Below are 24,572 nucleotides of genomic sequence, written 5' to 3' on the forward strand. Positions count from 1 at the left end.
GAATTAAAAGTTTTCGTAGAATTCCTTACACTATTGTTCTAAACAGAAGGAATTAGAAATTTTAAATACTTGGACTTCAGTATGATAGAACAAATAAAATCCTGCAGAGCTTACAAAGAAGATGACAGGTTGGTCGAAATGCGCTGGCAGGCAATAAAAATGTCTATCATGGTTATAGGTTATACAAGGCAAATGAATAACACCTCAATATCTACAGTTTAATCTTTACATTTACCAGATAACCGAGACCCGCCACCTTACGTAACTTATGTCCCTGTCTGCCTGGTGGTGTGCCTGTAGTGAGCTGCCCATCCTGCTGCTGCGGCACCGACGAAGGCAGCCATCGAGGCCAGGACACCGGGCCCGCGCACTCCAGCCTCCTGCGCCAGGCCTGCCAGCACAGGAGTGGTCATGCCGGCAATGGCGGGGATGCCCTGGGCCACGCCAGTCACTGAGCCAATCTATGATAATTATTCAAATGGATTAGAACTGTGATCAGCCACAATACGTAGAGCTATAAGTGAATGAAATACTCGTGTGAGACTTGTAGCAATACCTTGGATGGGGCGCAGCGGTCAATGATGAGGGTGGAGGTGGCGGTGTGGATAAGGGTCGCACTCACGCTCAGGGGCACCAGCAGCATGACAATGAGCAGGATCGAGGGCGCGAAGGTAAGGCCGAGGAGAGAAGCAGCCTGCACTAACGCACTGTTGAACAGCACCATTTGAGAGCTGCCTTGGAACCGCGACAGCCGGCCAGCAAAGAATCCTGCCGCTGCTCCGATAGCGCCCTATTTGGAATACCGCGGGATTAGGGTAATGCCACTGTAGCTTATAAGAAAATACCGTTCATTGACTGTTATAAGTAAAAAAGGGAAAGTTGTGTGAGAGGTTGTGTTTGGTTGATGAGAAGATACTGGAGTGCCCGACCCATTTGGAAATTACAAAGTGAACAGAAGAATAATGTCTAATCTACGTCATTCTTATCTCCAACAGTGGTGCGATATAGAAGCATCAACATTGTCATCGTATATAAAACACTCCTTCAAATCAATTCATCGCTGGCTCTCATATATCTTATTCAATCTCAACTAATCTAATACAAAGGAAAGGGATGATGCTTACCTGAAAAGAGATAATGTAGCCAATCGTGGTGGGACTCACGGCGAACATTTGGTCAATTATCAGAACAAAACTTGCCCTGTAGGCGTAAGCGGCGAATGTCAGAAAGAAGTCCACTACAAAGATGTCACCGAACACCTTCCACTCAACTTCGTACAGCAGCGAGAGCCATTCATTCCGAGGCTTGGCTGCGATATCTTTTTTCGACTGGTCGTCTTCAGTCTGCCGAGCGTGGAGCGGCAACTCGTGCGGCAGGAGGCCAAGGCATACCACTGCAGGACACCATCGGACATGACAGGGATTGCATTATCAAACATTTCGGCGTGGGGATTATGGAAATAACCTTAACTTACTGATTTCGGGGTAAAATACGACACCTTTTAAAATCGTGATCTACACAATAAAGAAATCAGCCCTGAAATTAAAGAGAGGAATTAATCTAAAGCTAACCCAGTCTAATCAAACCTAGCTCGCGGATGAAAACGGTAATGTTATTCCAATATTTTCCTTTCAGTACATTGGCCTGACCACTTTTAACAGCATCCAGTGGAACCCTAACACCTTCCCATCTATCCCGTGTGCCCTAACCTTTCTCAGGAGCCTTTGATGGGGTACCTTGTCAAATGCTTTACTAAAGTCCAGATATAAGGTATCGTAACTATCACCGTTATCTACTGCTTCGTACACTTTACCGTAAAAACTTAACAAGTTTGTCAGGCAAGACTTCCCCTTCGTGAAGCCATGCTGTGACTGATTTATCAAGTTATTAGGGAACATTTAGACAAACATAACTTGATAAATCAGTCACAGCATGGCTTCACGAAGGGGAAGTCTTCCCTGACAAACTTGTTAAGTTTTTACAATAAAGTGTACGAGGCGGTAGATAATGGTGATAGTTTTGATAACTTATGTCTGGACTTTAGTAAAGCATTTGACAAGATACCCCATCAAAGGCTCCTGAGAAAGGTTAGGACACGCGGGATAGATGGGAAGGTGTTAGGCTGGATAAGGTCATGGCTTAGCGACAGGCGACAAAGAGTTGTAATAAACGGCTCTAAATCCGAGTGGGGTCATGTAATTAGTGGGGCGCCACAAGGATCAGTATTAGGGCCATTGTTATTTCTAATATATATCAATGACTTGGATAGTGGAATTAGTAGTGATGTTATTAAATTTGCGGATGACACAAAGATAGGTAGATTAATTACGTCAGAATCGGATGCCATCGCCTTGCAGGCAGATTTAGATAGGATGAATGAATGGACGGACAGATGGCAAATGCAATTTAATATCAACAAATGCAAAGTACTTAGCGTAGGTAGAGGTAACCCACTCAGTAGGTACACATTAAACAACGAAACTCTGGTAGGTACAGGGTACGAGAAAAATTTAGGAGTTATAGTTAGCTCTGAACTCCGTCTAGGAAAACAATGCATAGAGGCCAGAAACAGGGCAAATAGGGTATTAGGATTCATTTTTAGGAGTGTTAAAAGTAGAAGACCGGAAGTAATATTAAAGTTATACTTGGCGCTGGTCAGACCTCATCTAGACTACGCTGTGCAGTTCTGGTCCTCACATTACAGGAAAGATATAAGTCTATTAGAATCAGTACGGAGGAGAATGACTAAAAGGATACAGGGGATGAGGAGTATTCCTTACGAGGCGAGATGGAGGCTGTTAAATTTACATTCTTTAGAGAGACGTAGGTTAAGAGGGGACCTGATAGAAGTCTTTAAATGGTATAAGGGTTATAACAAGAGGGGTGTAAACAAAATTCTTAGGATCAGCAACCAGGGTAGAACAAGAAATAACGGGTTCAAGCTTAAAAAAATTTAGGTTTAGGAAGGAGATAGAAAGAAACTGGTTCTCAAATAGAGTGGTAGATGAGTGGAACGGACTCAGTAATCATGTTGTTAGTGCTAAGACATTAGGGAGCTTTAAGAGAAGATTAGACGGGTTTATGGATGGGGATAATAGATGGAAATAGGTAGGTATATTTCATACAGGGACTGCCACGTGTAAGCTTGGTCGCTTCTTGCAGCTTCCCTTATTTCTTATGTTCTTATGTTCTTAAGTTACTGAGCGTTTTGAAGAGTGTTTCATTAATTCTGTTGTGATTTTAAGACAAGGACTTTCCACCACCAAAAAGAAAAACGCAACCTGGCTCATTACCATTTGCGACTTTTTTTCCTCTCTCCCTTTTATGGGACAGTGTGAAATAAGTAGGTAGTTTTCATTTTTTTTATGTGACATAGAAATAAGAAACCATTTTTTATGCGACACAGTAAAATAAGAAACCAGAGATATGAAGAGCCAGTTTCTTTTCTTTTCTTTTTTTTTTTTTTTTAGCGAGACATTGAAATAAGTAGCCGATGAAATAAGCAGGTGTTGAAACAAGTAGCCAGTGACATAAGTAGCAAGTTTATCTTATGCGAGACAGAGCAGTAAGTACAGCATGTTTAACTCACCGCAGTTGCCGAGGAAGATGACGCCACTCACACTGCACACAATCGCGAACCCGTTGTCCAGGTGAGCCAGATGACCTGAAAGCAACGAGTGTCCTGTCAGCACTGCGCCCCTCCCACACTCCACCATCAGGAGTTGAAAGAAGAAATGAGAAGGATTGTAAACTATGTGAAGATTAAACTACGTGGGATGGCTCAAGGCTGCACGGCTGGTGTGTATGTTTGTATGTACGTATATATTATTCACATTACATACTATATTATAAAGATGATGAGCGCACGCGCGCACACACACACACACACACACACACACACACACACAAAAAAAAACTATCAGTAGGCTAAAAAATAATAAATCTTCAGATATTGTTAATATTACCAATGAATACATTCAATTTACTCAAATTTACAGTGTCCTTTAAACGTTAAGCTATTCATATTTTATAAGATTCTAACTACCTAACTAACTAATTAAACGAAAAAAAAACACAGAAGTGATGAGTTTGGTTGTTACAACGACGTTCTACATGTAGCAATGACGGTTCATGGAAAGTCTGTTATCATGAAGTACTCTTTGAAGCACTGATAAAACTGCAGCGCCGGTGACACTCACCCCCGATGGCCGGGCTAAGGATGATGGCGATGCCCATGGCCCCATTGAACTTGCCCATCACCTTTGGCCTGTCCTCGGGAGGCGTGACGTCCGCTAACACAGACTTGCACAACGTTGTACTGTGCTTGAAGATTCCTGCATCAAAAAAGCAAATTTTACGTCAGAAATCAATTCATCGATACCGAGATCCCATAAACCCAAAGAGGGAGGCCGTGATGGGGCTCAACTGTGATGGCAGCCAACTGCCAAGAAGATAAGAGCTGGGAGACAAAATTACTGACACGGTCATGAAAATTAGACACATTTATGGATGGGAATGATGGATGAAAATAGGTAGGCATGTTCTATATAGGGACTGCGCTACGTGTAGGCCTGATGGCTTCTTGCATTTCCTTATCTTGTAAATGTTAACAGTTGGATATCGTGAATAAATTTGTAGTTTTGTTCTTCATAGAGATGATGCATGCAGCTTGTGATGACTAACCACAGATTACCGTCAGTGATGGCAGTGTTCAGGGCTTTTGATTGATGACTAAAGAATAATTTCAAATCGTTACTTTTCTTCTTTGCTTTAGTGGGATCGGCCGCTCTTGTGTGCTGTCTCCAATACCTTCTGTCTTGAGAATCCTCTTCCTCCAGGCCCAGTTGTTTCATATCTCTCTGAATTCCATCTCTCCATCTCTCCATCTCTCCACCTTCCACTAGTTCTTCTTCCTTCCTCTTGGTTCCTTCATGCCACCTTCACAGGATCATTTCAAATTGTTACTCTCGTGTAAGTTATTTGCAGACCTGAACTCGGCTCTCCTCTACACTGTACGATGTTCTTCTTGCATTCGTTACCTATGATGGGAAACTTGCTGCTGACTTCGGCCATCCAGTACATTGCGCCAAAAGCCACGAGGTTTACTCCCTACCACTCCATACGCACACCTCATTCCCACATCACTTATTGATCAACGCCAGCTTAAAAGAGTGGCGGCAAAGCGCTAACGATGACTAACGAAGTGATGATGAATACTTTGGAAACGTACCAGTGACAATTCTGGATCCAATAACGACCCAGATGGAGGCGGAGGAACCAAGAACCAGGTAGCTGAGGGCGGACACCCCCAGGCACATCACCAGCAGAGGCCGCCTCCCGTACCGGTCACTCCACCGACCCTGCAGCACATACGGACGCGGTGAGGACGAGAAGTTTCACTGTATTCAGGCCTGTTTACTGTTTAGAAATGGCACTTGAACAATCTGCTAATCTAATGTATCCATGCATGTCTTTGGTTCAGAAATGACACTCTAACCATATATTTTTATTGCATTCAGGTTTGTGGTTCAGAAATTACACGAATTATCTACTAAGCTACTGTATTCATGCATGTTTATGGCTCAGAGATACATTTAAGAATTCTTCAGTATTCATTCATGCTTATGGGGTTAGGAAATAGTATATGCTACGAATGAGATGCTGAAATAAAGTGTTAAAATAAAAATAATAAGGATGCCCAAAGATGATCTGCTGACAAACAAAAATGAGTGTGTATAGTAATATATTAATCCACAATCTATTAATGCAGGTTTACGTAGCTCAGAAATTACTTTTGAATGATCCATATGCCTCGAATGAGATGTTTAAATAAGACTGTCCAGAGAAAAAAAAATACTGATAGATAAATATATATCATATCTCTGTCAAAATGCTGGTCCTCTGGTAGCTGCATTTCTTCCTGCAATATGGCGGCCCTACACATTGTTTTATCCTGTGCTGATAAAAAAAAAAAAAAAACTTGCCACGTTGTAAGTAAAATAAACAAATAAGTAAAATCAGTCCACATTTTTAACGTTCTTGTTTCTATTGCTACAAAAGAAAAGTTATAAGAAACTGTGGAGAGAAGGAATGAGATAAAACTGTAGGAAGTTTCAGGAATCAAGTGAGAGTGTAACTATGCACACTGGAGAGAATTAAAATAAAATACTGCCAGATTTCATGAACAAGTGTGAATGGAACAAAGGACAATGGTGTACTAAATGACAGATACGCTGGTCGTGGGATGGTGAGCTTTTAAAGTGCTGGGTGTGCGTTGGGATAGAGGGGCGTGGATGTGGATGTGCGATGGAATGGAGGGGTGTGCGTGTGGGTGTGGGTGTGGGTTAGGATAGAGGGGTGTGGGTGTGCTATGGTTTCAGTATTTTGTTGATTACTTTATGGTTGCGATACTGAACTGATTACATTCTCTTGAGCGGTGGACTCACTGGTGGACACACAACCTTGAAGGCCTGTCTTATGCTCCCAGTCCCCAAACTTTCCTTCACCATGGTACTCACGAAGCACTAAATCCAAAACTAAGAACATATGAGCGTAAGAAAATAAAGGAAACTACACATGCCAGTTCTTGTATAATAAAACTTACCGTTTTGTAAGTCTACTAAACGAAACCAATACGCCCCTACCACGCACCACGAGCGGCGAGAACACCAGCTGCAGCACGCCGTAGAAGGATCGGATAGCGCCATTCATGAGCGGCGACAAGCCCAGGTGCCGCAGGTGTGTCACGAACATCGGGATGACCATCATCACGCCAGCCAGGTCCTGCAACACAAAACACCACTTACAGCAAAGGAGGGATTCAAAGCACAGCCTCGCATGACTAAGCAACGCGTAAACATGAACAGTGATAGTGTTCTTTTAAAAATGCATCTTGTCCCCTCCTCTTGGTTTGGGGACGTGGAGAGGAGGGACGAGGAGTGTGCGGGGAGGAGGATGCTGGAAATGGATCTCTCCCACAAGAGAGAAAGGAAGACCTAAAAGATAATTTATGGATGCAATGAAAGACATGCATGCTTGTAAAGGGTGTGACTGAGGAAGGTGCTGAAGGCGGAGCGCGTTGGGAAAGATTGATCTGTTGTGGTGATCCCCAGCGGGAGCAGCCCAGAAAAGAAATTAACATGTTTCAGAAAGGATCATTATTATAGTCATACAATGCAGCACAGCACGTGAATGTACTTAGGGAAAAAATCAGTCGCTGAAACCACTGTACTATTACGGTCACAGACTGGGCAGCACTGGTTTTAATAGGCAGTGTTAATTTGGTAACATGTATTTAATAGGCAGTGACTGTATGTGTGTGCGTGCCAGACTGCTTAACAGTACCCGCGAGACACCTAAGCCCTACTATATACTAGGTGTTGACACAAGGTTAGGCACACTCACTCACCAGGAAGCCCACCACATACATGATGAGCTGGACACTCCTGGCGGACGCGGCGCGGTCACCAGCCCCGCCGCCCAACATCTCTCCACCTCCTGCTTCACAAAACCGTACTGATGAGTCCGAAGCGTTTCAGAATACGGTTTCAGTCCACTCAACTCGAGGAGGAGCCATAACAGGGAGAGTTAATCTTGCAGCTGAGTCTCCACCACCAGACTAACAGATCTTGCCAAGAGAAGGTTAGAATGCAATGTACTCTTGTAGGGAAAAATTTTCTCTACAACATATATATATATATATATTTTTTTTTTCTGTTCTCTTTTCACACTCGTTTAGAAATCCCTCCGCTGGCACACTCGCGCTCACTCACACATTCACTGACGCAAACACTGACACTGAGGGTTATCTTGAACACTCTCGCTATGTAAACTGACTCTTATCATAATGACAGCAAGATAACGCTCCGGCCTCGCAGACGTTTTTTTTTTTTTTTTTTTACCTTTTTTCATGTGCAGGTTCACTTACATAACAGATAATAGATGCACTGAGATCAAGGATGTATGTGTGTGTGTGTGTACGTGTATATTCATATGCATGTGCGAGTGTGTATAGTCATGGTCACGACACTCAGCGATGCACCACAATATCGATACACTATTGTTGACTTGAAAGTGAAAGCAAAAGGTTTCAAACACTGTTACCTTCTCAAGCAAGTCACGATGTCCCGCCCACCTCAGTCTTCGGCCAGCTCCCCCCCACACCTCACCTCCCATCCCCCCTTTATCCCCCTGCCTTGCGCTTTGGCCACCCGTACGCCCACTCCCTTGCTAAATATACATTGTCCCTACTGATCTCATTATAGAGTAGCTTTCTGCACAGTAGCTGAGTACCAACCTCGTAGTCTTTCACGCCGAGATATTTTCATCAAAAACTCATACACCATTGCTCTCTGAGGTTAGGTGGGACGTAATACAACACCTTTACATTTTATCTTTGGGTGTAAGCTTAAAGTAACGGGTGGGAAAGAGTGAAATTGGATGTGTGAGTATTCTAAGAGCTAAATACTATTTTCATGCACTCATATCATGTGTACACTTCTCTCGTGTCACCTATCCTTTCTTTTCTCTACAACTTCCTCCCTCCCTTCACTCCATATCTGCTCATCTCTTCTTGACGTGTCTCATTGAGGACTCAAAACCAGACCTGATCTTGGGTAAGTTGATAGCGTTGACAGCCTGAGTACCACGGAGTAGATTATAATAGGCGTGGATGTGGCGTGGTGAGATATGCTGGAAGGCGTGACGTATGCTGCCTTGCTTATTTTGTTCACAAATGCTAAGGACGCAGGTAGCATAAAAAATATTAGCGCATCGTCTACAAGAACACAAAGGAAGCTCCAAGAAGCCATCAGTCCTACACGGGGCAGTCCCTGCATAAAACATGCCTACGTATTTTCACCAGTCATCCACATCATAAATTTGTGTAATCTTCTCTTAAAGCACCCTATGGACTCGGCACTAACATCCTGCTGACTACTGAGTCTATTCCATTCATCAACCACTCTATTTGAGATTTTTTTTCTTAAATCTAATATACCTCATTTTAAAATTCAATATATCTTTTTTAATATATCAAGAATGACATGCTATAACGGATGCAATCGTAGAGAAACTAACACACACACACACACACACACACACACACACACACACACACACACGCACACACACAGGACGCACCTGCTTACCTACACCGCGCGGTCGGTGATGAGTGACCATCAGTCTTAACAGGACTGGGCTTGGGTCATCCGCTCCCGAGTGGCACTACCCTGGCCTTGAGGGGACGACCGGCCGGCTGGGAAACGCTCGGTGCCGCCTCGTTGACTGCTATGTATCTTTTGTTGATCCCATTTGTAACTGTCAATGTGAGCCTTTCTATCCTAAGCTTGTACTTTTTATGTAACAGGATTTCTGGCCGCCTCGTTGATTGCACTGTGTTTTTTATTGATTCTATTTATAACCCTTAATGTGTACACGTGCTTACCTACAGTATAGCCTTTTTACGCGTTTTATATATATATATATATATATATATATATATATATATATATATATATATATATATATATATATATATATATATATATATATATATATATATATATATATATATATATATATATATATATATATATATATATATATATATATATGTTTTTTTGTCATGATAGGTATTTTTTTATGTACGAGGAACACTGAATGGTTAAAAAAAAAAAAAAAATGCCCACTGAGGTGCCAGCCCAAAAGAGAGGTGAAAAAGATCATCCAAAATTGAAGGATAAGTGTTTTAATGTTTCAAACTACTTACGGTCAATAAACGATCCGTCTGTCTATCTATTTCCGCCTTATTATCTTACGTTTGTACTTTTATATATAAGAAGTTCCGGCCGCCTCACTGGTTGCAATGTTTTCCTTATTGATACCATTTATAATTGTCAATGTGCATACACGTGATTACCTGCTCCCATGATTAGCGCAGGTGTTTCTCCTTTTACACGACATGCAGGGACTCCGAGGCACCGTATTAACAGAAATCGTGTAAAGAAACACAAAAAAATAATGATAAAAGGTGGACACAGTATTACTATTATCATTATTATTTTTTTTTTTACGCTTGAATTAAGGACTGTACTATTAACATAAGACAACAGGTCACATACATCAACAGTTACACCATTTCTCACGCGCGGGAGTTGACTGGTATGGGTGTTTCTGTCCCGTGACCTATCTGCCTTGCCTGTCTGATGTACTGGTGCAAGGGGAAAGAGAGGGAGTGAGGGGGAAAGAAAGGGAGATAGGAGTGAGGGAAGGTAAAGAGGGCAAGAAGAAGTAATTATGCGAGAAGGGAATGCGGAAATATGAGAGTGAGTGAGATAGAGAGAGAGGTGAGGGGAAGGAAGTGTGTGTCTAGAGGGTCAAATACAGGCACCATACACCCTCACAACCACCACCACCACCACCACCACTGAAACCATCACGTCTCGCACACATGTGACATCACCACCATCAACATCATTGTGCACCACAGCCATGCATGCACCAACACGTTTCCCCACAAAAAAAAACAAAAAACAACATAGATACGGGGACACTTGTTCCTCGACGTGACTCTGGTGGTGGAGGAGAAGGAAGAGGAGGAGGAGGAGGGGGAGGGGGAGGAGGAGGTGGTGCTGGTGGTGGTAGTGGCAGTGGTCATGCATAATGGGCAAGGAGGAGGAGGAGGTGAAGGAGGATGGTGGGGAGGAAGAGGAGAAAGAGGGAGTGGTGGTGGTAGTGGTTTTCTATAGAGAATGGAGGAGGAGGAGGAGGAGGTGGTGGTGGTGGTGGTGGTAGTGGTTACGAATCTCGGGTCTCATTTTACCTCGGCTCGTTTTCTTACGCACTCGTATCTATACCTCAGCCTCTCTCTCTCTCTCTCTCTCTCTCTCTCTCTTGTTGGTGGCAACGATGAGTCAGCGGTGCGGGCTGCCCGCTACCCTCGAAGCCTCAGTCAGTGTCAGGCGACAGACAGTCTGCTCGTGACCGCCGCGGGCAAGGTGTCGCTGCGTGAGTGAGGAGGAGCGGTGCAGCGAGGCGCGGCCAGGGTGAGTAGTGCCTGCAGGCCGGTGTTTCTTTGTGCTGCTGAACAGGAGGAGGCTAAGGGACAGTCGAGGCCAGGTCGAGAGCCTCCTCATTGCCTAGAGACACATGAAAGGCAGTGACAGTGGGACAGTGTCAGTGCCAGGCCGTGGCTGATAATAGGAGACATGAGGGCGACGGTGGTGGTGATGGTGGTGGTGGCGCGGCGGTGGTCTGCAATGCTCCACGCACCACCACCTGGTGGAAGAGGAAATGCTTCATGGCTAATTCCCTTCTACATTACAGCCCGGAGCGCGTTCCTGGGAGTGCACGTTTAGTTCATGTACTCAGCGTGACTTACGCACAGTTAAAGGGCCCCATCACTGCCTTTGAGAGACCATAATGATAGCCGGCCCGGCGACCAGCTGTGGGTGCCAGCTGAGGACCCGCGCCGAGTGTGTAGCACAAAGGCGGGACGAGGCGGGCACGGGAACAGGGCGAGATGAAATGCTGGAGAGAGGAAACTGTGGGTGATGATGAACAGTCACGCAAGACGGGCCGACACTGTTTTGTTGTGAAGGGAAGGCAGCGCGTGGAGGAGGGCTGAGTCACACTGCACCTCCACACACACACAAAAGTGTATTTCTTACCGCCACCTAACTGTAATTTACTTAGTTACTTAGTCGTAACCTTGAGTAGCGTGTGACTGTTCGAAGTGTCTGCCAAAGATTATTTTCCAGAAAGACTAAGGTAACAGTGTTCTGATTCTTTCATTGTGATAAGGTTCCCTTCATTCAGCGAGAGGACACGTCTTGATAATAACAACACAACCTAAGAGATTAAGTACTGGGCTAAAAACATCCCAGAAAATAACAAGTAAGAATATGAAAAAACAAGAAAAGTAGGGAAATAAGCTGCAAGAACCCAGCAGGCCTACACGTGGTTGTCCCTGTATAAAATGAATGCACTACCTACTCCCTCATATCATCTCCATCCAAATACTGACACGAACAGTACTTTTTTTTTTTTTCTGCAAGGGAAGCGGTTTGTGTTTTACTTTGCTCAACACTTGTGTCGAAACATCAGGTGGTGCTAAAGGATGAGGCAAAATTCCGCTCCTTGACCCAACGTGTGCCCATCACAAGGCTGTAGAAAGAACCGTTCTGAAACTTTTCTGGCTGCACCTCCATGACTTTCAATAGGCTCTGGTCAAAGTTATACGGGTTTTTAAGTATGTTTATTACGGTTCTAGTGACGGATCAACAAGATTTCTATACCATTAACAAGAGAAACACTCTTGAGAATCAGGCTAATCATCTCTATGGCCCTAGAAAATAGTCGTGGTGAGAGAGCAAAGCGTTTTAGAATATAAATGTATAGGGAGCCGCTAGGGATTTTTAACCCTTCCACAGCTTTAGTCAATCTTTCCATAATCATCTACAACTTTTAAGACTTATTTCTCGTACTACGGTCTCTTGAATGCGTACTTCTGTGTCTTAGATAAGATTAAATCAATCTCAAATTAATTTTCCCTTCATGTCCATCAACATAATTTATTATAGCGATCTCAGCGTTAAGAAAAGACGGCTGTTAGCAGTAAAAGGGTTATCGGATTCCTGCTGAGACATTCTGAGTCGGTGTGGTGAGAAACATGAAGCGAGTATGTGTTTATATTTATTTGCTCTCCCGCGAGTTGCTCAGCACACGAAGACAGCATGTGCACCACCTCAGAGAAACAGAAATAAGCTCTTCACTTTTCAAATGAATCCTTAAAACAGACTCTAACCTTTTTTCTTTTAATTTCGCATGAACTTTAAAACTGTGAAATAATAATGTATTGATTGGCTTTTGTTTTATAATTTTCAGGGTAAATTATTAGCATTTCATTATTGTTATGCGAATGGTGCGTGCACACACACACACACACACACACACACACACACACACACACACACACACACACACACACACACACACACACACACACACACGTAGTAACAGGTTGCATGATAAAGAAATATATGAAGCATCCTGGAGAGAGAGAGAGAGAGAGAGAGAGAGAGAGAGAGAGAGAGAGAGAGAGAGAGTCATTTCCTTATTAGCAGTCATTTAAGCACACCTTTACCTCTTTGCCGAGCCACCCGCCGTCCCCGACCACCCCCCCCCCTCCACTTCTCTTGGTCACCTGTGTCTCAACCACCGCCTCTCTCTCTCTCTCTCTCTCTCTCTCTCTCTCTCTCTCTCTCTCTCTCTCTCTCTCTCTTCAGTCTCCCGTTCGTTTAGTCCAATCATTCACACCTATGCTTATCTCTATCCTCCGTTCCCTTCTCCTCCTCCTTCCTGCCATCCAAGAGTAGTTTTTTTTTTTCCTATTAAACACTTTTCCCTTCTGGACTTCTCCCTCGTTGCCTTATTCCTGTAGTGAACATCTTCTCATGAACATTTCTCCCACCAGGCATTTTTCCCGTCACTCTTCTTGCACATTTAACTACCGACCTAACTTAAAACAATAACAGCAATGATTTCGAACATAAGAACATGAGAAGAAAAGTATGGTAAGCTGCAAGAAGCCACCAAGTCTACACGTGGCAGTCCCTGTATAAAGCACGCCTGTCTACGTGTATCCAGTATCCATCTATTATCCCCATTCAGAAATTTGTGTAATCTTCATTTAAAACTTTATATTGATTCGGGACTAATAAGCTGATCACTGAGTCCATTTTATTCATATTCCACTGCATCTGAGAACCAGTTTCATCTTAGCTCTTTGGATCGGTCTTTCAGCATCACATAACAACATGGCAGTGACATAGCAAGGCAGGGAGCATCTATCAATGGCCCACCTGGAGAATTACAACAGACAATTGCAAGATGAAGCACTAGACAGGAGAAACTCAGTGTCATTCTTGATAAAGTTAGAAATAGAGTGGTAGATAATTGGAGAAGACTCAGTAATCAGGTTATTAGTGTAGAGTCAATAGGGAGCTTTAAAGAAAAATGGACAAATTTCTGGATGAGGAAGGATGATTTGGTGGAAGTAGGTAGGCATGTTGTGTACAGGGACTGCCACGTGTGGGCCTGACTGCTTCTTGTAGCTTTCCTTATCTCATTATGTTCTTATTCTGATGTCACGTCAAAGAATACGGTAGCAGTACACGGCAGCAGCAGCAGCGGCCCGTATAGGGGACACCTGTAAAGAATGCATTTTCTTAGGGCCGGGAGAGGAGCCACTCACTGCATTTGTGTAACCATAAATCATATCACTGAAGACAACCATAACTACAGACACTGAGGGATATGAAATGCTCGATCAGTCCTCTTGTTGTCAGTGATGCCTCAGAATTACACCCTGAATTTGCAGCAGATAAATTTATTAAGATTAAGGAGAAGCCACAGCAGTCGTAGGGTTAAGCACCATGCAAGAAACGCACACACTTAGGGTAGCGAGGTGCTCCATCAAGTGAACGAGATAGACTGGAGTTGCCGCCACAGTTGGTAGCGCCGTGCAGACCAAAATCTTGCCAGTATTACATCCCTGATAGAGGAAAATGCGAATCTCGAAAACTCTGTGAAAAACCAAAGCAAATATGCATCCACAGGCACTACAGAGATCAAAGTACTCTGCTATTCACGTCTTTAGAAATTATAGTCTAAGCTTCCAGCACAGCACTGTATTCACGCTTGAGGGGAAGCCATAGCAGTGAAAGTCTCAACAAGTTTGCCTTTTTAATGGCCTGAATGTGGTGACTCAGGCGGCGGCGCGTCTGGCTGAATAATACAGGAAGTCTCGGGTTCAAATTATGTCTTACAAGTAGTATTTCTCTCTGGTGACTGGCCGCCCCTTGGTCCAGTGAGCCTTCAATGAACGTCAGTCAGCAATGAAAGGGAAGGTTACAAACTGCAGAGAAAGGAATTGGCCACCCTGCCCCACACGCAACCACCCGGGGGGGGGGAAGTGGGGGAGGCGGCTGGCATTATATACTACCCCAGTTCCTGCATGCACCCGTGTCTATGGCAACATAAAACCCTTAACATATAATGCATATGGAGCCAGGAGGAAAAAAAAAAACATGAGAACTCGTATATTGATTGTTATAGACACTTGCATAGGAGAGTGAAAAATGATCCATCTCCAACGCGCACCCTGTGACTATGGCAACATTTAACCTTGAGTATCTAACGCATCAGGAACCAGGAGGAAAAATACCCATGGGGACCCTATACATCGCCGGAGTCTTTGGAAATAGTGATTGATCTTGGCATATAATGTAATGGCTAAAGTGTTTGTCTCATGGAGAACTTTGCCGTGAAAACTGTAGCGCGCATCAACGAATTCTTGGAGGTGGTTATTCAGAGAGAGAGAGAGAGAGAGAGAGAGAGAGAGAGAGAGAGAGGCGGGGGCGGCAGTCAATTACTGTGACGCCCGACCTTGTGATCACCAGTATTAACACCAGTAACCCACATCCTCCCTCCTACGCTGCTTACCTCTCCCCTCCTCCCTTTATCCGCTTATCCTTCTCTTCCCTGTTATGTAATGCCTCCCTTCCCTCCACCCATCCCGTTACCCCTTCCTTTCATGCCTCCCTCCCTCTGTCCAGCTGTCCCTGCTTGCTCTAACTTCATCTTTACATCGCAGGTTATCTTTTCATGTCTTCCTCTCCCACCACTTCTCGCCTTCCTCCCTTTCTTATATATCCCTTACCCAGAGAGAGAGAGAAAGAGAAAGAGAAAGAGAGGAAACATCACACACAAAATAACATACATATTTAGCTTTTAGGCGCTGCACACACACACACACACATACCTGTTCTCACCTGTCCTTCCTTCATCCAACGGCACTTCAAATCCCTAATTATTCTCTTCCTTACTGTTTTCCTCTTCTCTTTTTGCCTTCTCTTTTCTTCCAAAATCGGCAAATTATGTGTTTCGTTTTTTTCTATCTTCCCCCCCGACGCAAAATCCTCCCCAGTATCTGCTTTCCTCCAGGCGGCAGGATGAGCGGCACCACCAAGTTCGACGGTCTCCTGACGAGGCTCGGCACGGGACGATGGAACATGCTGTGCTTCGCCGCCGTCGGTTACTGTAAGTCAATTAGTCAGGGTATCAACACTCTACAACGTACTCGGTCTTCTGCGCCTTCCTCAGTCACACCCATCACAAGCATGTCTTCTCTCAGTACATCCCTTTATCAATGATACAAAGAAAACGATCAGCTTTTTGTGATAAACTTAACTATAAGAGGTTATGATATCCCGTTTCATTGTATTATTATTGAGAGAGAGAGAGAGAGAGAGAGAGAGAGAGAGAGAGAGAGAGAGAGAGAGAGAGAGAGACCCTTAACACTACCACTGCTATGAGTCGATCTTTTTCATAATCATCTGCAACTTCTAAAAGACATTTTTCGTATTAGTCTCTTAAATTAATAGTTATGTGGCTTACCAAAGATTAAATAAACCTCTTTTTTTTTTCTTTCTGTTTCTTCTTCATGTCCATCCAAACAAAGCAAAGCGTTTCTTAATACGAGTCTCTCTCTCTCTCTCTCTCTCTCTCTCTCTCTCTCTCTCTCTCTCTCTCTCTCTCTCCAGGGAACATGCACCTCGCCTCCAACACTCTCTCGGGGGCGTACGTGGCGCCAGTCATGAAGCACACCTGCCGCCCGCCCTCCTCAGGCTACACCCTCATGACCACCACCGTCACTCCCGAAGGCGCCAACCAAACCACAGAGCAAGTATTTGCCTCCGTCAATAACGTCACCACCACTACTACCATCGTGTCCCTCAGTCACCACTACTGCATTTCCTATCACCACCATTGTCATCCTGTTTGTTATCACGCCTGAATTTTAATGTTATCACTACTGTCACCATTCCGGCCATCTGTCATCACCACTGCACCCTCACTCATCATCCCTGCCGTCTCTGTGACCACTCCTGCCACCTCTGTCATCACCACTGCCTTCTCTGTCACTACCCCTGCCTTCTCTATCATCACCTTTCCTTCTCTGTCACCACCACTACACCCTCAGTCATCACCCGTGCCTTTTTCTGTTATCCCGACTTCCTTCTGTGCCATTACCACTGCCTCATATGTCGTCATCACCACAACCACCACCTCCCACCAGTCACCCATCCAGTCATCACCATCATTGTTACCTACACTAGTTCCCCCATCACCATCACAACCTTCACTTTTCACCATTACCACCAACACAATGACCCTCCCACCATCACCAGCACCGTCACAACCTTTGCCACCCTCGCAGTGAGTCTTACACTCCCACCTCTCCGCCGCCCCACCAGAGACCACTGCCACTACCTGGTGAACAGCACTGAGGGAGGTGGGTTCGACGAGGTACCCTGCGACGCCTGGGATTACGACAACGCGACCTACATCTTCACCCTCACCTCCCAGGCAAGGCCACATGCTGACGGGGGGACGAGGGAAGGGAGGAGTCAGTCAGTCAGCCAGTCAGGTCAGTCAGAGCACCGGGTACAGAGCACATTGCATATACAGGTACACGCTAGAAGTCGTCGTTGCGTTCCTCCTCCAGCAGTAAGAGGCTTAAGGGCAGGGTCGAGTCACCTGAGGGGCGGGAATGAGTCAGTCACGTTCATCTGTCCCGCAGTTCGACCTGGTGTGTTCCTCGGAGTACCTGCGCGCCACCTACCAGAGCCTGTACATGTTTGGCACGCTGTTTGGGGCACCCATCAACGGCCTCATCTCTGACAGGTAGTGTGTGTGTGTGTGTGTGTGTGTGTGTGTGTGTGTGTGTGTGTGTGTGAGTGTGTGTGTGGATGTGAGGTGTGGGCGAGTGATGTTCTCGTGAAGTCATAACATTCTCTCTCTCTCTCTCTCTCTCTCTCTCTCTCTCTCTCTCTCTCTCTCTCTCTCTCTCTCTCTCTCTCTCTCTCTCTCTCTCTCTCTCTCTCTCAGGTTTGGGCGAAAGTCAACCCTCACCCTGGGAGTCCTCACGTACTTCTCCCTGGCGATGGCGAGCTGTTGGCTGCCCACGTTGACCGCTGTGCTTGGGTTCCGCTTCCTGCTGGGATTCCTCCATCCCACCATAATGCAGACCGGCTACATCCTGGGTGAGTCTTGCCCCGCGCCGCCTCTCCTTCTTATGGCCAGGATCTAAAGAATTTTGTTCAGATTTTGATCACGGAGACTCCAGTTGTCCAATCATACTTTGACTGCTTTTGATCATAGAAATTATTGTTATTTTCATGTGAGAGGGGCTGTGGCCAAGGGGAAATTAAAATAACACTGAAGGTCCCAGTTCCTCATGAAAACAGTTCAAAAGCAAGTTCAAAATTACACTGTGAAGTGTCTTGAAAACTCCCACTTGAAAGAGTTTGTCATCGGCAGAAGGAAATACAGAAGCGGGCAGGGAGTTCCAGTTTATCAGTGAAAGGGATGAGACAGAATACTAGTCAGGTCTTGCATAACCGGGGACAATTATTCCTCTGACGACATTTCCATAGTTTGCTTTACGTTTGTGTCCCCACAGCGCTAGAGATGTGCGAGCCTCGGTACCGCTCAATGCTGGGAATCATGCTGTCGCTGCCATGGGCTCTGGGCACCATGGCGTGGGGCGGCGCCGCTTACCTCATCAGGGACTGGCGGTGGCTGCAGCTGGTCGTTAACATCCCCAGCCTATTCTTGTTCCCCGCATTGTGGTGAGCTCATTCACCGTCTTGCCTCTTACACTAGCTCCTCCTCCTTCTCTTCTTCCGTCTTCTCTTCTTGTTCCTTGCTTTGTGGTGAGTTCAATACACCATCTTGATTCTTACATTAGTTTCTTCTCCTCCTCCTCCTCCTCCTCCTCCTCCTCCTCCTCCTCCTCCTCCTTCCTCTCCTCCTCTTCTTCCTTCTCCTCTCTGTGTTCCTTGCTTTATTGTGAGCTCAACACATCATCATGCCTCTAACACTAGTTTCTCCTCTTCATTAAAATATCTCGGGTCCAACACACTCGTCAACCGCTGTAAAGAATGACTTTCTTAACACGCACCGTTCTACCCCCTCTTACTCGCATCTCCACCCCACCTATGATCCATCTCTTTCCTCTCCATCCTTTCTGAAATTGAGGTTGTCCTTCCGACGGCCGCAGGTTTCTGGACGAGTCTCCCCGCTGGCTCATCGTGCACGGGGAGTTCGACAAGGCGAAGGAGGTGCTGGCGCGGGCCAGCAAGTGGAACCGGGTCACGCTGCCGCCGCAAGACGAGCTGGACCACCTAATGTGTGTCATTCAACGGGAGGTGAGAGAGAGAGAGAGAGAGAGAGAGAGAGAGAGAGAGAGAGAGAGAGAGAGAGAGAGAGAGAGAGAGAGAGAGATCAGACGCATACACACGCACATCACACAATCGCTGTGTTACAAGCTACTCCATCTCATGTGTATCATTCAGAGAGAGAGAGAGAGAGAGAGAGAGAGAGAGAGAGAGAGAGAGAGAGAGAGAGAGAGAGAGAGAGAGAGAGAGAGAGAGAGAGAGAGAGAGAGAGAGAGAGAGAGAGAGAGAGAGAGAGAGAGAGAGAGAGAGAGAGAGAGAGAGAGAGAGAAACTCTACTCCCTCCTACAGGCAAGGGTCGGGCAGAAGGCGCAGCGTACCGAGGACCAAGCACAGGACGGTGACGGAGGCTACAAGAAGAAGGCTTGGAAAATTGTACTACGTCTCTTGATATTGTTCAGGTGTGTTATAGTGAGGAGAGGAGGGGAGTGTAGACTGGAACAAGAAGTGTGTAGCGGAGGAGGAACGATTGTGAAAGGATAGGAGGAAGAAGGGGAAGGGATGTGTTTGTTGAGTGAAGGGGACAAGACCAGGAATAAGCAAAGGAATATATTTGAAAGTACATGGAGGAGGAAAAAAAAAAGAGTATGTGTGAGAGATAGCCAAGGAGTGAATGAAAAAAAGAGTAGTGAATATGAAAATAGTACAAGCACATATACGAAAGAAAAACTATTACATCATTATGGGCAAAAATATAAAATAAAAAGACAATAGCTAACACAAATTCAAAAGGTACCACTTGATCTATATTTGTTTTCACCTCTCCTTCCAATGCTTCAGGACGCCTCGCCTTCGCCTCATCACCATGGTACTGAGTGTCAAGTTCTTCCTGGTGTCCCTCATCTTCTATGGGATATCCCTCAATGCCGTCAACTACAGCGCCGACCCATTCCTCTACATGGTGCTGTCCGGGCTGGTGGAAGTGCCTGCCTACACTCTCACAGCGCCCATCGTGGCCAAGCTAGGCAGGAAGCTTCCCAGCATCGTCTACTACTTCGTGAGCGGGGCTGTCATTCTGGCGGTGGCTTTCATTCCTTCAGGTGGGTGCTGAAGAGAGAGAGAGAGAGAGAGAGAGAGAGAGAGAGAGAGAGAGAGTGTGTGTGTGTGTGTTTGATCTGCGTGTACTCCTCGCTGCGCAGATAACCAGTGGGTGGTGATGGTGCTGGCGCTGACGGGTCGTATGTGCATCAGTGCGGCCTACCAGGTGTTGTACCTCTATAGCGTGGAGCTTCTCCCTACCGAGGTGCGTCTCCAGGGCCTGGGATCAGCCACCATCGTGTCCCGCGTGGGCTCCATGATCTCCCCCTTCGTCACGGAGCTGCTGGTGGGTCCTGCTTGGGGGCGGGGCGGCACTGGGGCTTAGTAGGTTGATTTACTCACTCGTTTTGTACGTATTCCACTTATATTTAATGTTACCTAGATTTGTATAGTTCTCCACGACATTGTGGATCTGCAAATGAGCCTAAAGGATGTTTGTTGGAGGGATGAGCAGGAGACGAGCTGAGGACGGGTATTAGGTATAGGAGATGGCAGCTCAGCAAGGCCAGCGGTATTGTTCTACGTAAGTTACGTTCACACTCCAACGAGCCGACTCCCGTCATACGAGTATGTCATCGCAAGCATCAGTACTGGGAATGATTGGATGATTTTCAGGTCATTAAGTGAGCGTATAAAGTTAGACAGGTCGTTTTCACGGAACCATCATTGCTGTATTACATTTCTGATAGTACAGTTATGTTATACCCTCGGAACTCACATATTTGCTGCTACTTAGTGATATATATGATTGTTTCCGTATGATTCTCGATATGTCTACCATTCATTTATACTCAAAGAACTCTTAAACAACCCTTGACTGCTTACATCCCTGCAGGGTCCTGTGTATCCCTCAGCACCGTCCATTCTTTTCGGAGTCGGGGCCTTCATTGCGTGTCTGGCAACTCTGCCCCTCTGGGAAACCCTTGGCCACACGCTGCCCGACACCATCACTGATCTGGAAGAGAGAGGCGGCCGTCGACAAAGGTAGGTTTATAAAGAGAGAGAGAGAGAGAGAGAGAGAGAGAGAGAGAGAGATTTTATAACTCAGGAATGTACTGTTACCATTGGTTTCATGTTTTACTCTTGCCCCGCAGCCCGGCGGTGAAGGATGCACAGGAAGACGAGGAAACGGAGATGGCCAAGCTGCGTGCGTGAGATGTGTGTGTGTGTGTGTGTGTGTGTTTTATTACCTATATCAATTTTGTAAAATGCCATTATCTAGTAGAACACAATACATATGTATATAATAAGGCAGATAGACAAATAAATACATGAACAAATAAATGATTACATCTTATTTGCATCTGTTTACCATGGTTTCCAATGGTTTTCCAATATATTTCGAGGTGTTTCCACATATGTAGTGTGTGTGTGTGTGTGTGTGTGTGTGTGTGTTGCCCTGTCTTTCGTTGTAGAGATGGTGATACAGTGTGTGTGTGTGTGTGTGTGTGTGTGTGTGTGTGTGTGTTCCCCTGTCTTTCCTTGTAGAGATGGTGATACAGTGTGTGTGTGTGTGTGTGTGTGTGTGTGTGTGTGTTACGCTATCATTTACTGTACAGATGATGATGCAGTGTGTGTGTGGATGCCTCATTTCTCCAAGATCATCCTCCCTCCTCTTCCCTCCCCAACCTGCTCTTCTCTCCCCCTCTCCAAGCCTGGGAACCCACTCCTACTTACCTCTCCTTCCTTCCTCTCCCATACGTGTGTGTGTGTGTGTGTGTGTGTGTGTGTGTGTTGAGATATTGCAATATATAACCGTACTCATAATCGAACCCAATCCTGCTGCTACTACAACAACTACTACTACTACTACTACTACTACTACTACTACTACTACTACTACTACTACTACTACTACTACTACTACTGCTGCTGCTGCTGCTGCTGCTGCTACTGCTGCTAATGATGAAGATGATGATGCTACTACTACTACTAATACTAATACTAATACTACTACTACTAATACTGATGCTGCAGCTACTGCTGCTACTACTACTACTGTTACAATTCACACCTTTCGGATGTGCGCCTTACCCCCCCCCCCTCTCTCTCTCTCTCTCTCTCTCTCTCTCTCTCTCTCTCTCTCTCTCTCTCTCTCTCTCTCTCTCTCTCTCTCTCTCAGCATATATATATATATATATATATATATATATATATATATATATATATATATATATATATATATATATATATATATATATATATATATATATATATATACATGAACAAATAAATGATTACATCTTATTTGCATCTGTTTACCATGGTTTCCAATGTTTTTTCCAATATATTTCGAGGTATATATATATATATATATATATATATATATATATATATATATATATATATATATATATATATATATATATATATATATATATACATATACATATATCGTATATATATATATATACAAAAAAAATCCAATAAAAAAAGGCCACTGAGATGCCAGTCCCAGAAAAGGGTCCAAAGCGGTAGGCAAAAATTGAAGGATAAGTGTCCTGAATCCTCCCTCTTGAAGGAATTCAAGTCATAGGAAGGTGGAAATACAGAAGCAGGCAGGGAGTTCTAGGGTTTATCAGAGAAAGGGATGAGTGATTGAGAACATTGGTTAACTCTTGCATTAGAGAGGTGGACAGAATAGGGATGAGAGAAAGAAGAAAGTCTTGCGCAGCGAGGCCGCGGGAGGAGGGGAGGCATGCTGTTAGCAAGATCAGAAGAGCAGTTAGCATGAAAATAGCGGGAGAAGACAGCTAGAGATGCAACATTGCGGCGATGAGAGAGAGGCTGAAGACAGTCAGTTAGAGGAGAGGAGTTGATGAGACGAAAAGCTTTTGATTCCACCCTGTCTACAAAAGCGGTATGAGTGGAACCCTCCCAGATATGTGAAGCATACTCCATACATGGACGGATAAGGCCCTTGTACAGAGTTAGCAGGGGGAGGGGGGAGAAAAACTGCCGGAGATGTCTCAGAACACCTAACTTTATAGAAGCTGTTTTAGCTAGAGATAAGATGTGAAGTTTCCAGTTCAGATTATAAGTGAAGGACAGACCGAGGATGTTCAGTGTAGAAGAGGGGGACAGTTGAGTGCCACTGAAGAAGAGTGGATAGTTGTCTGGAAGGTTGTGTCGAGTTGATAAATGGAGGAATTGAGTTTTTGAGGCATTGAACAATATCAAGTTTACTCTGCCCCAATCAGAAATGTCAGGAAGATCAGAAGTCAGGCGTTCTGTGGCTTCCCTGCGTGAAATGTTTACTTTCTAAAGTGTTGGACGTCTATGAAAAGACGTGGAAAAGTGCAGGATGGTATCATCAGCGTAGGGAGCTGAAAAGGGGCTACTGTCAGTTGCCTCAGACACCTGTGTTTCAGTGAGGAAAAGAAAATGAGGTTTAGAAAAGGAGATGTGGTGTTCTACAGATTGAAAATTAGATCTAAGACTGCGAATGTTACAGAGGTTAATGAAGAAAAAGTTGAAGGGGGGATGGGTGTCAAGAGACTTAGGGTCGTTATCAGAGCAGTCTGACCTGGAGACATTTGTGGTCCCCTCCCCAGATGAGGACTCCGAGGCTGGTGTAGGAGTCGCCATGATAATTTTGATTTTTTGAGTGAAGGCTGTGTTATTAGGTGCTTGTTGTCATTATTAGGTAGAGTTGTCTTTAGAGGGTAGGCTGTGACTGGCCCCTTGTGTTGTGAGACACAAAGGGAAACGTTCAGTGAGATCACAGCTGGGTTTAATGATAAGTTCACAGCATCACCTGATCCAGTGCTTTAGACCTCACTGGGAGTAATTATCGTTTCGACAGGTAATATATATATATATATATATATATATATATATATATATATATATATATATATATATATATATATATATATATATATATATATATATATATATATATATATATATATATATATATATATATATATATATATATATATATATATATATATATATATATATATATATATATATATATATATATATATATATATATATATATATATATATATATATATATATATATATATATATATATATATATATATATATATATATATATATATATATATATGAGTAGACTGCTTCTGCAGCCTCCCACCCAGTGATGTCATCTGCTGCCACTTTCTTTGTCTGCAGCATAGTACCCCCTGTAGAAATCACAGGTGTAGCTAGAAATGTGTTTGAATGAACTGGCCGCTGGCTGGCGTCTGGCCGCTTGACCTCGCT

General features: G+C 44.5%; 2 protein-coding genes across 4 annotated transcripts; one reads left to right on the forward strand and one right to left on the reverse strand.

The window, feature by feature from the left end:
• Nucleotides 1-204: 204 nt before the first annotated feature.
• Nucleotides 205-7,799, reverse strand: LOC135102392 (major facilitator superfamily domain-containing protein 9-like). The gene is made up of 8 exons (XM_064007581.1): nucleotides 7,409-7,799; nucleotides 6,652-6,783; nucleotides 5,231-5,360; nucleotides 4,200-4,334; nucleotides 3,590-3,664; nucleotides 1,125-1,393; nucleotides 557-790; nucleotides 205-461 (listed from the first exon to the last, which is right to left on the reverse strand). The coding sequence occupies exons 1-8, from the start codon at nucleotides 7,484-7,486 to the stop codon at nucleotides 267-269; spliced, it is 1,248 nt and encodes a 415-aa protein (XP_063863651.1). The 5' UTR covers nucleotides 7,487-7,799; the 3' UTR covers nucleotides 205-266.
• Nucleotides 7,800-10,906: 3,107 nt separating this feature from the next.
• Nucleotides 10,907-21,636, forward strand: LOC135102395 (organic anion transporter 3-like). Of its 3 annotated transcripts, XM_064007585.1 has the most exons (13): nucleotides 10,907-11,045; nucleotides 16,006-16,101; nucleotides 16,605-16,743; nucleotides 17,319-17,430; nucleotides 17,645-17,748; nucleotides 17,953-18,107; nucleotides 18,527-18,695; nucleotides 19,127-19,274; nucleotides 19,593-19,702; nucleotides 20,082-20,341; nucleotides 20,441-20,625; nucleotides 21,175-21,323; nucleotides 21,434-21,636. In XM_064007585.1, the coding sequence occupies exons 2-13, from the start codon at nucleotides 16,014-16,016 to the stop codon at nucleotides 21,492-21,494; spliced, it is 1,680 nt and encodes a 559-aa protein (XP_063863655.1). In that variant the 5' UTR covers nucleotides 10,907-11,045; nucleotides 16,006-16,013; the 3' UTR covers nucleotides 21,495-21,636. The 3 variants fall into 3 exon arrangements, with proteins under 3 accessions (XP_063863655.1, XP_063863657.1, XP_063863658.1); XM_064007587.1 differs by lacking the exon at nucleotides 10,907-11,045 and having other exon boundaries at nucleotides 15,989-16,101; XM_064007588.1 differs by lacking the exons at nucleotides 10,907-11,045; nucleotides 16,006-16,101; nucleotides 16,605-16,743 and having other exon boundaries at nucleotides 17,358-17,491.
• The last annotated feature ends 2,936 nt before the right edge of the window (nucleotides 21,637-24,572 follow it).

This window comes from Scylla paramamosain, chromosome 7 (assembly GCF_035594125.1).
Source record: "Scylla paramamosain isolate STU-SP2022 chromosome 7, ASM3559412v1, whole genome shotgun sequence".
NCBI lineage: Eukaryota > Metazoa > Arthropoda > Malacostraca > Decapoda > Portunidae > Scylla > Scylla paramamosain.

Excerpts from the sequence above, each read along its gene's own strand:
- LOC135102392 (XM_064007581.1), bottom strand. The coding sequence starts at position 7,486 with ATGTTGGGCGGCGGGGCTGGTGACCGCGCCGCGTCCGCCAGGAGTGTC. Across the intron at positions 4,335-5,230 it reads TGGATCCAGAATTGTCACTG|GAATCTTCAAGCACAGTACA; the intron begins GTACGTTTCCAA and ends TTTTTGATGCAG. Across the intron at positions 3,665-4,199 it reads CCTTAGCCCGGCCATCGGGG|GTCATCTGGCTCACCTGGAC; the intron begins GTGAGTGTCACC and ends CGTTGCTTTCAG.
- LOC135102395 (XM_064007585.1), top strand. The coding sequence starts at position 16,014 with ATGAGCGGCACCACCAAGTTCGACGGTCTCCTGACGAGGCTCGGCACG. Across the intron at positions 18,696-19,126 it reads TTCTTGTTCCCCGCATTGTG|GTTTCTGGACGAGTCTCCCC; the intron begins GTGAGCTCATTC and ends CGACGGCCGCAG. Across the intron at positions 20,626-21,174 it reads CCTTCGTCACGGAGCTGCTG|GGTCCTGTGTATCCCTCAGC; the intron begins GTGGGTCCTGCT and ends ACATCCCTGCAG.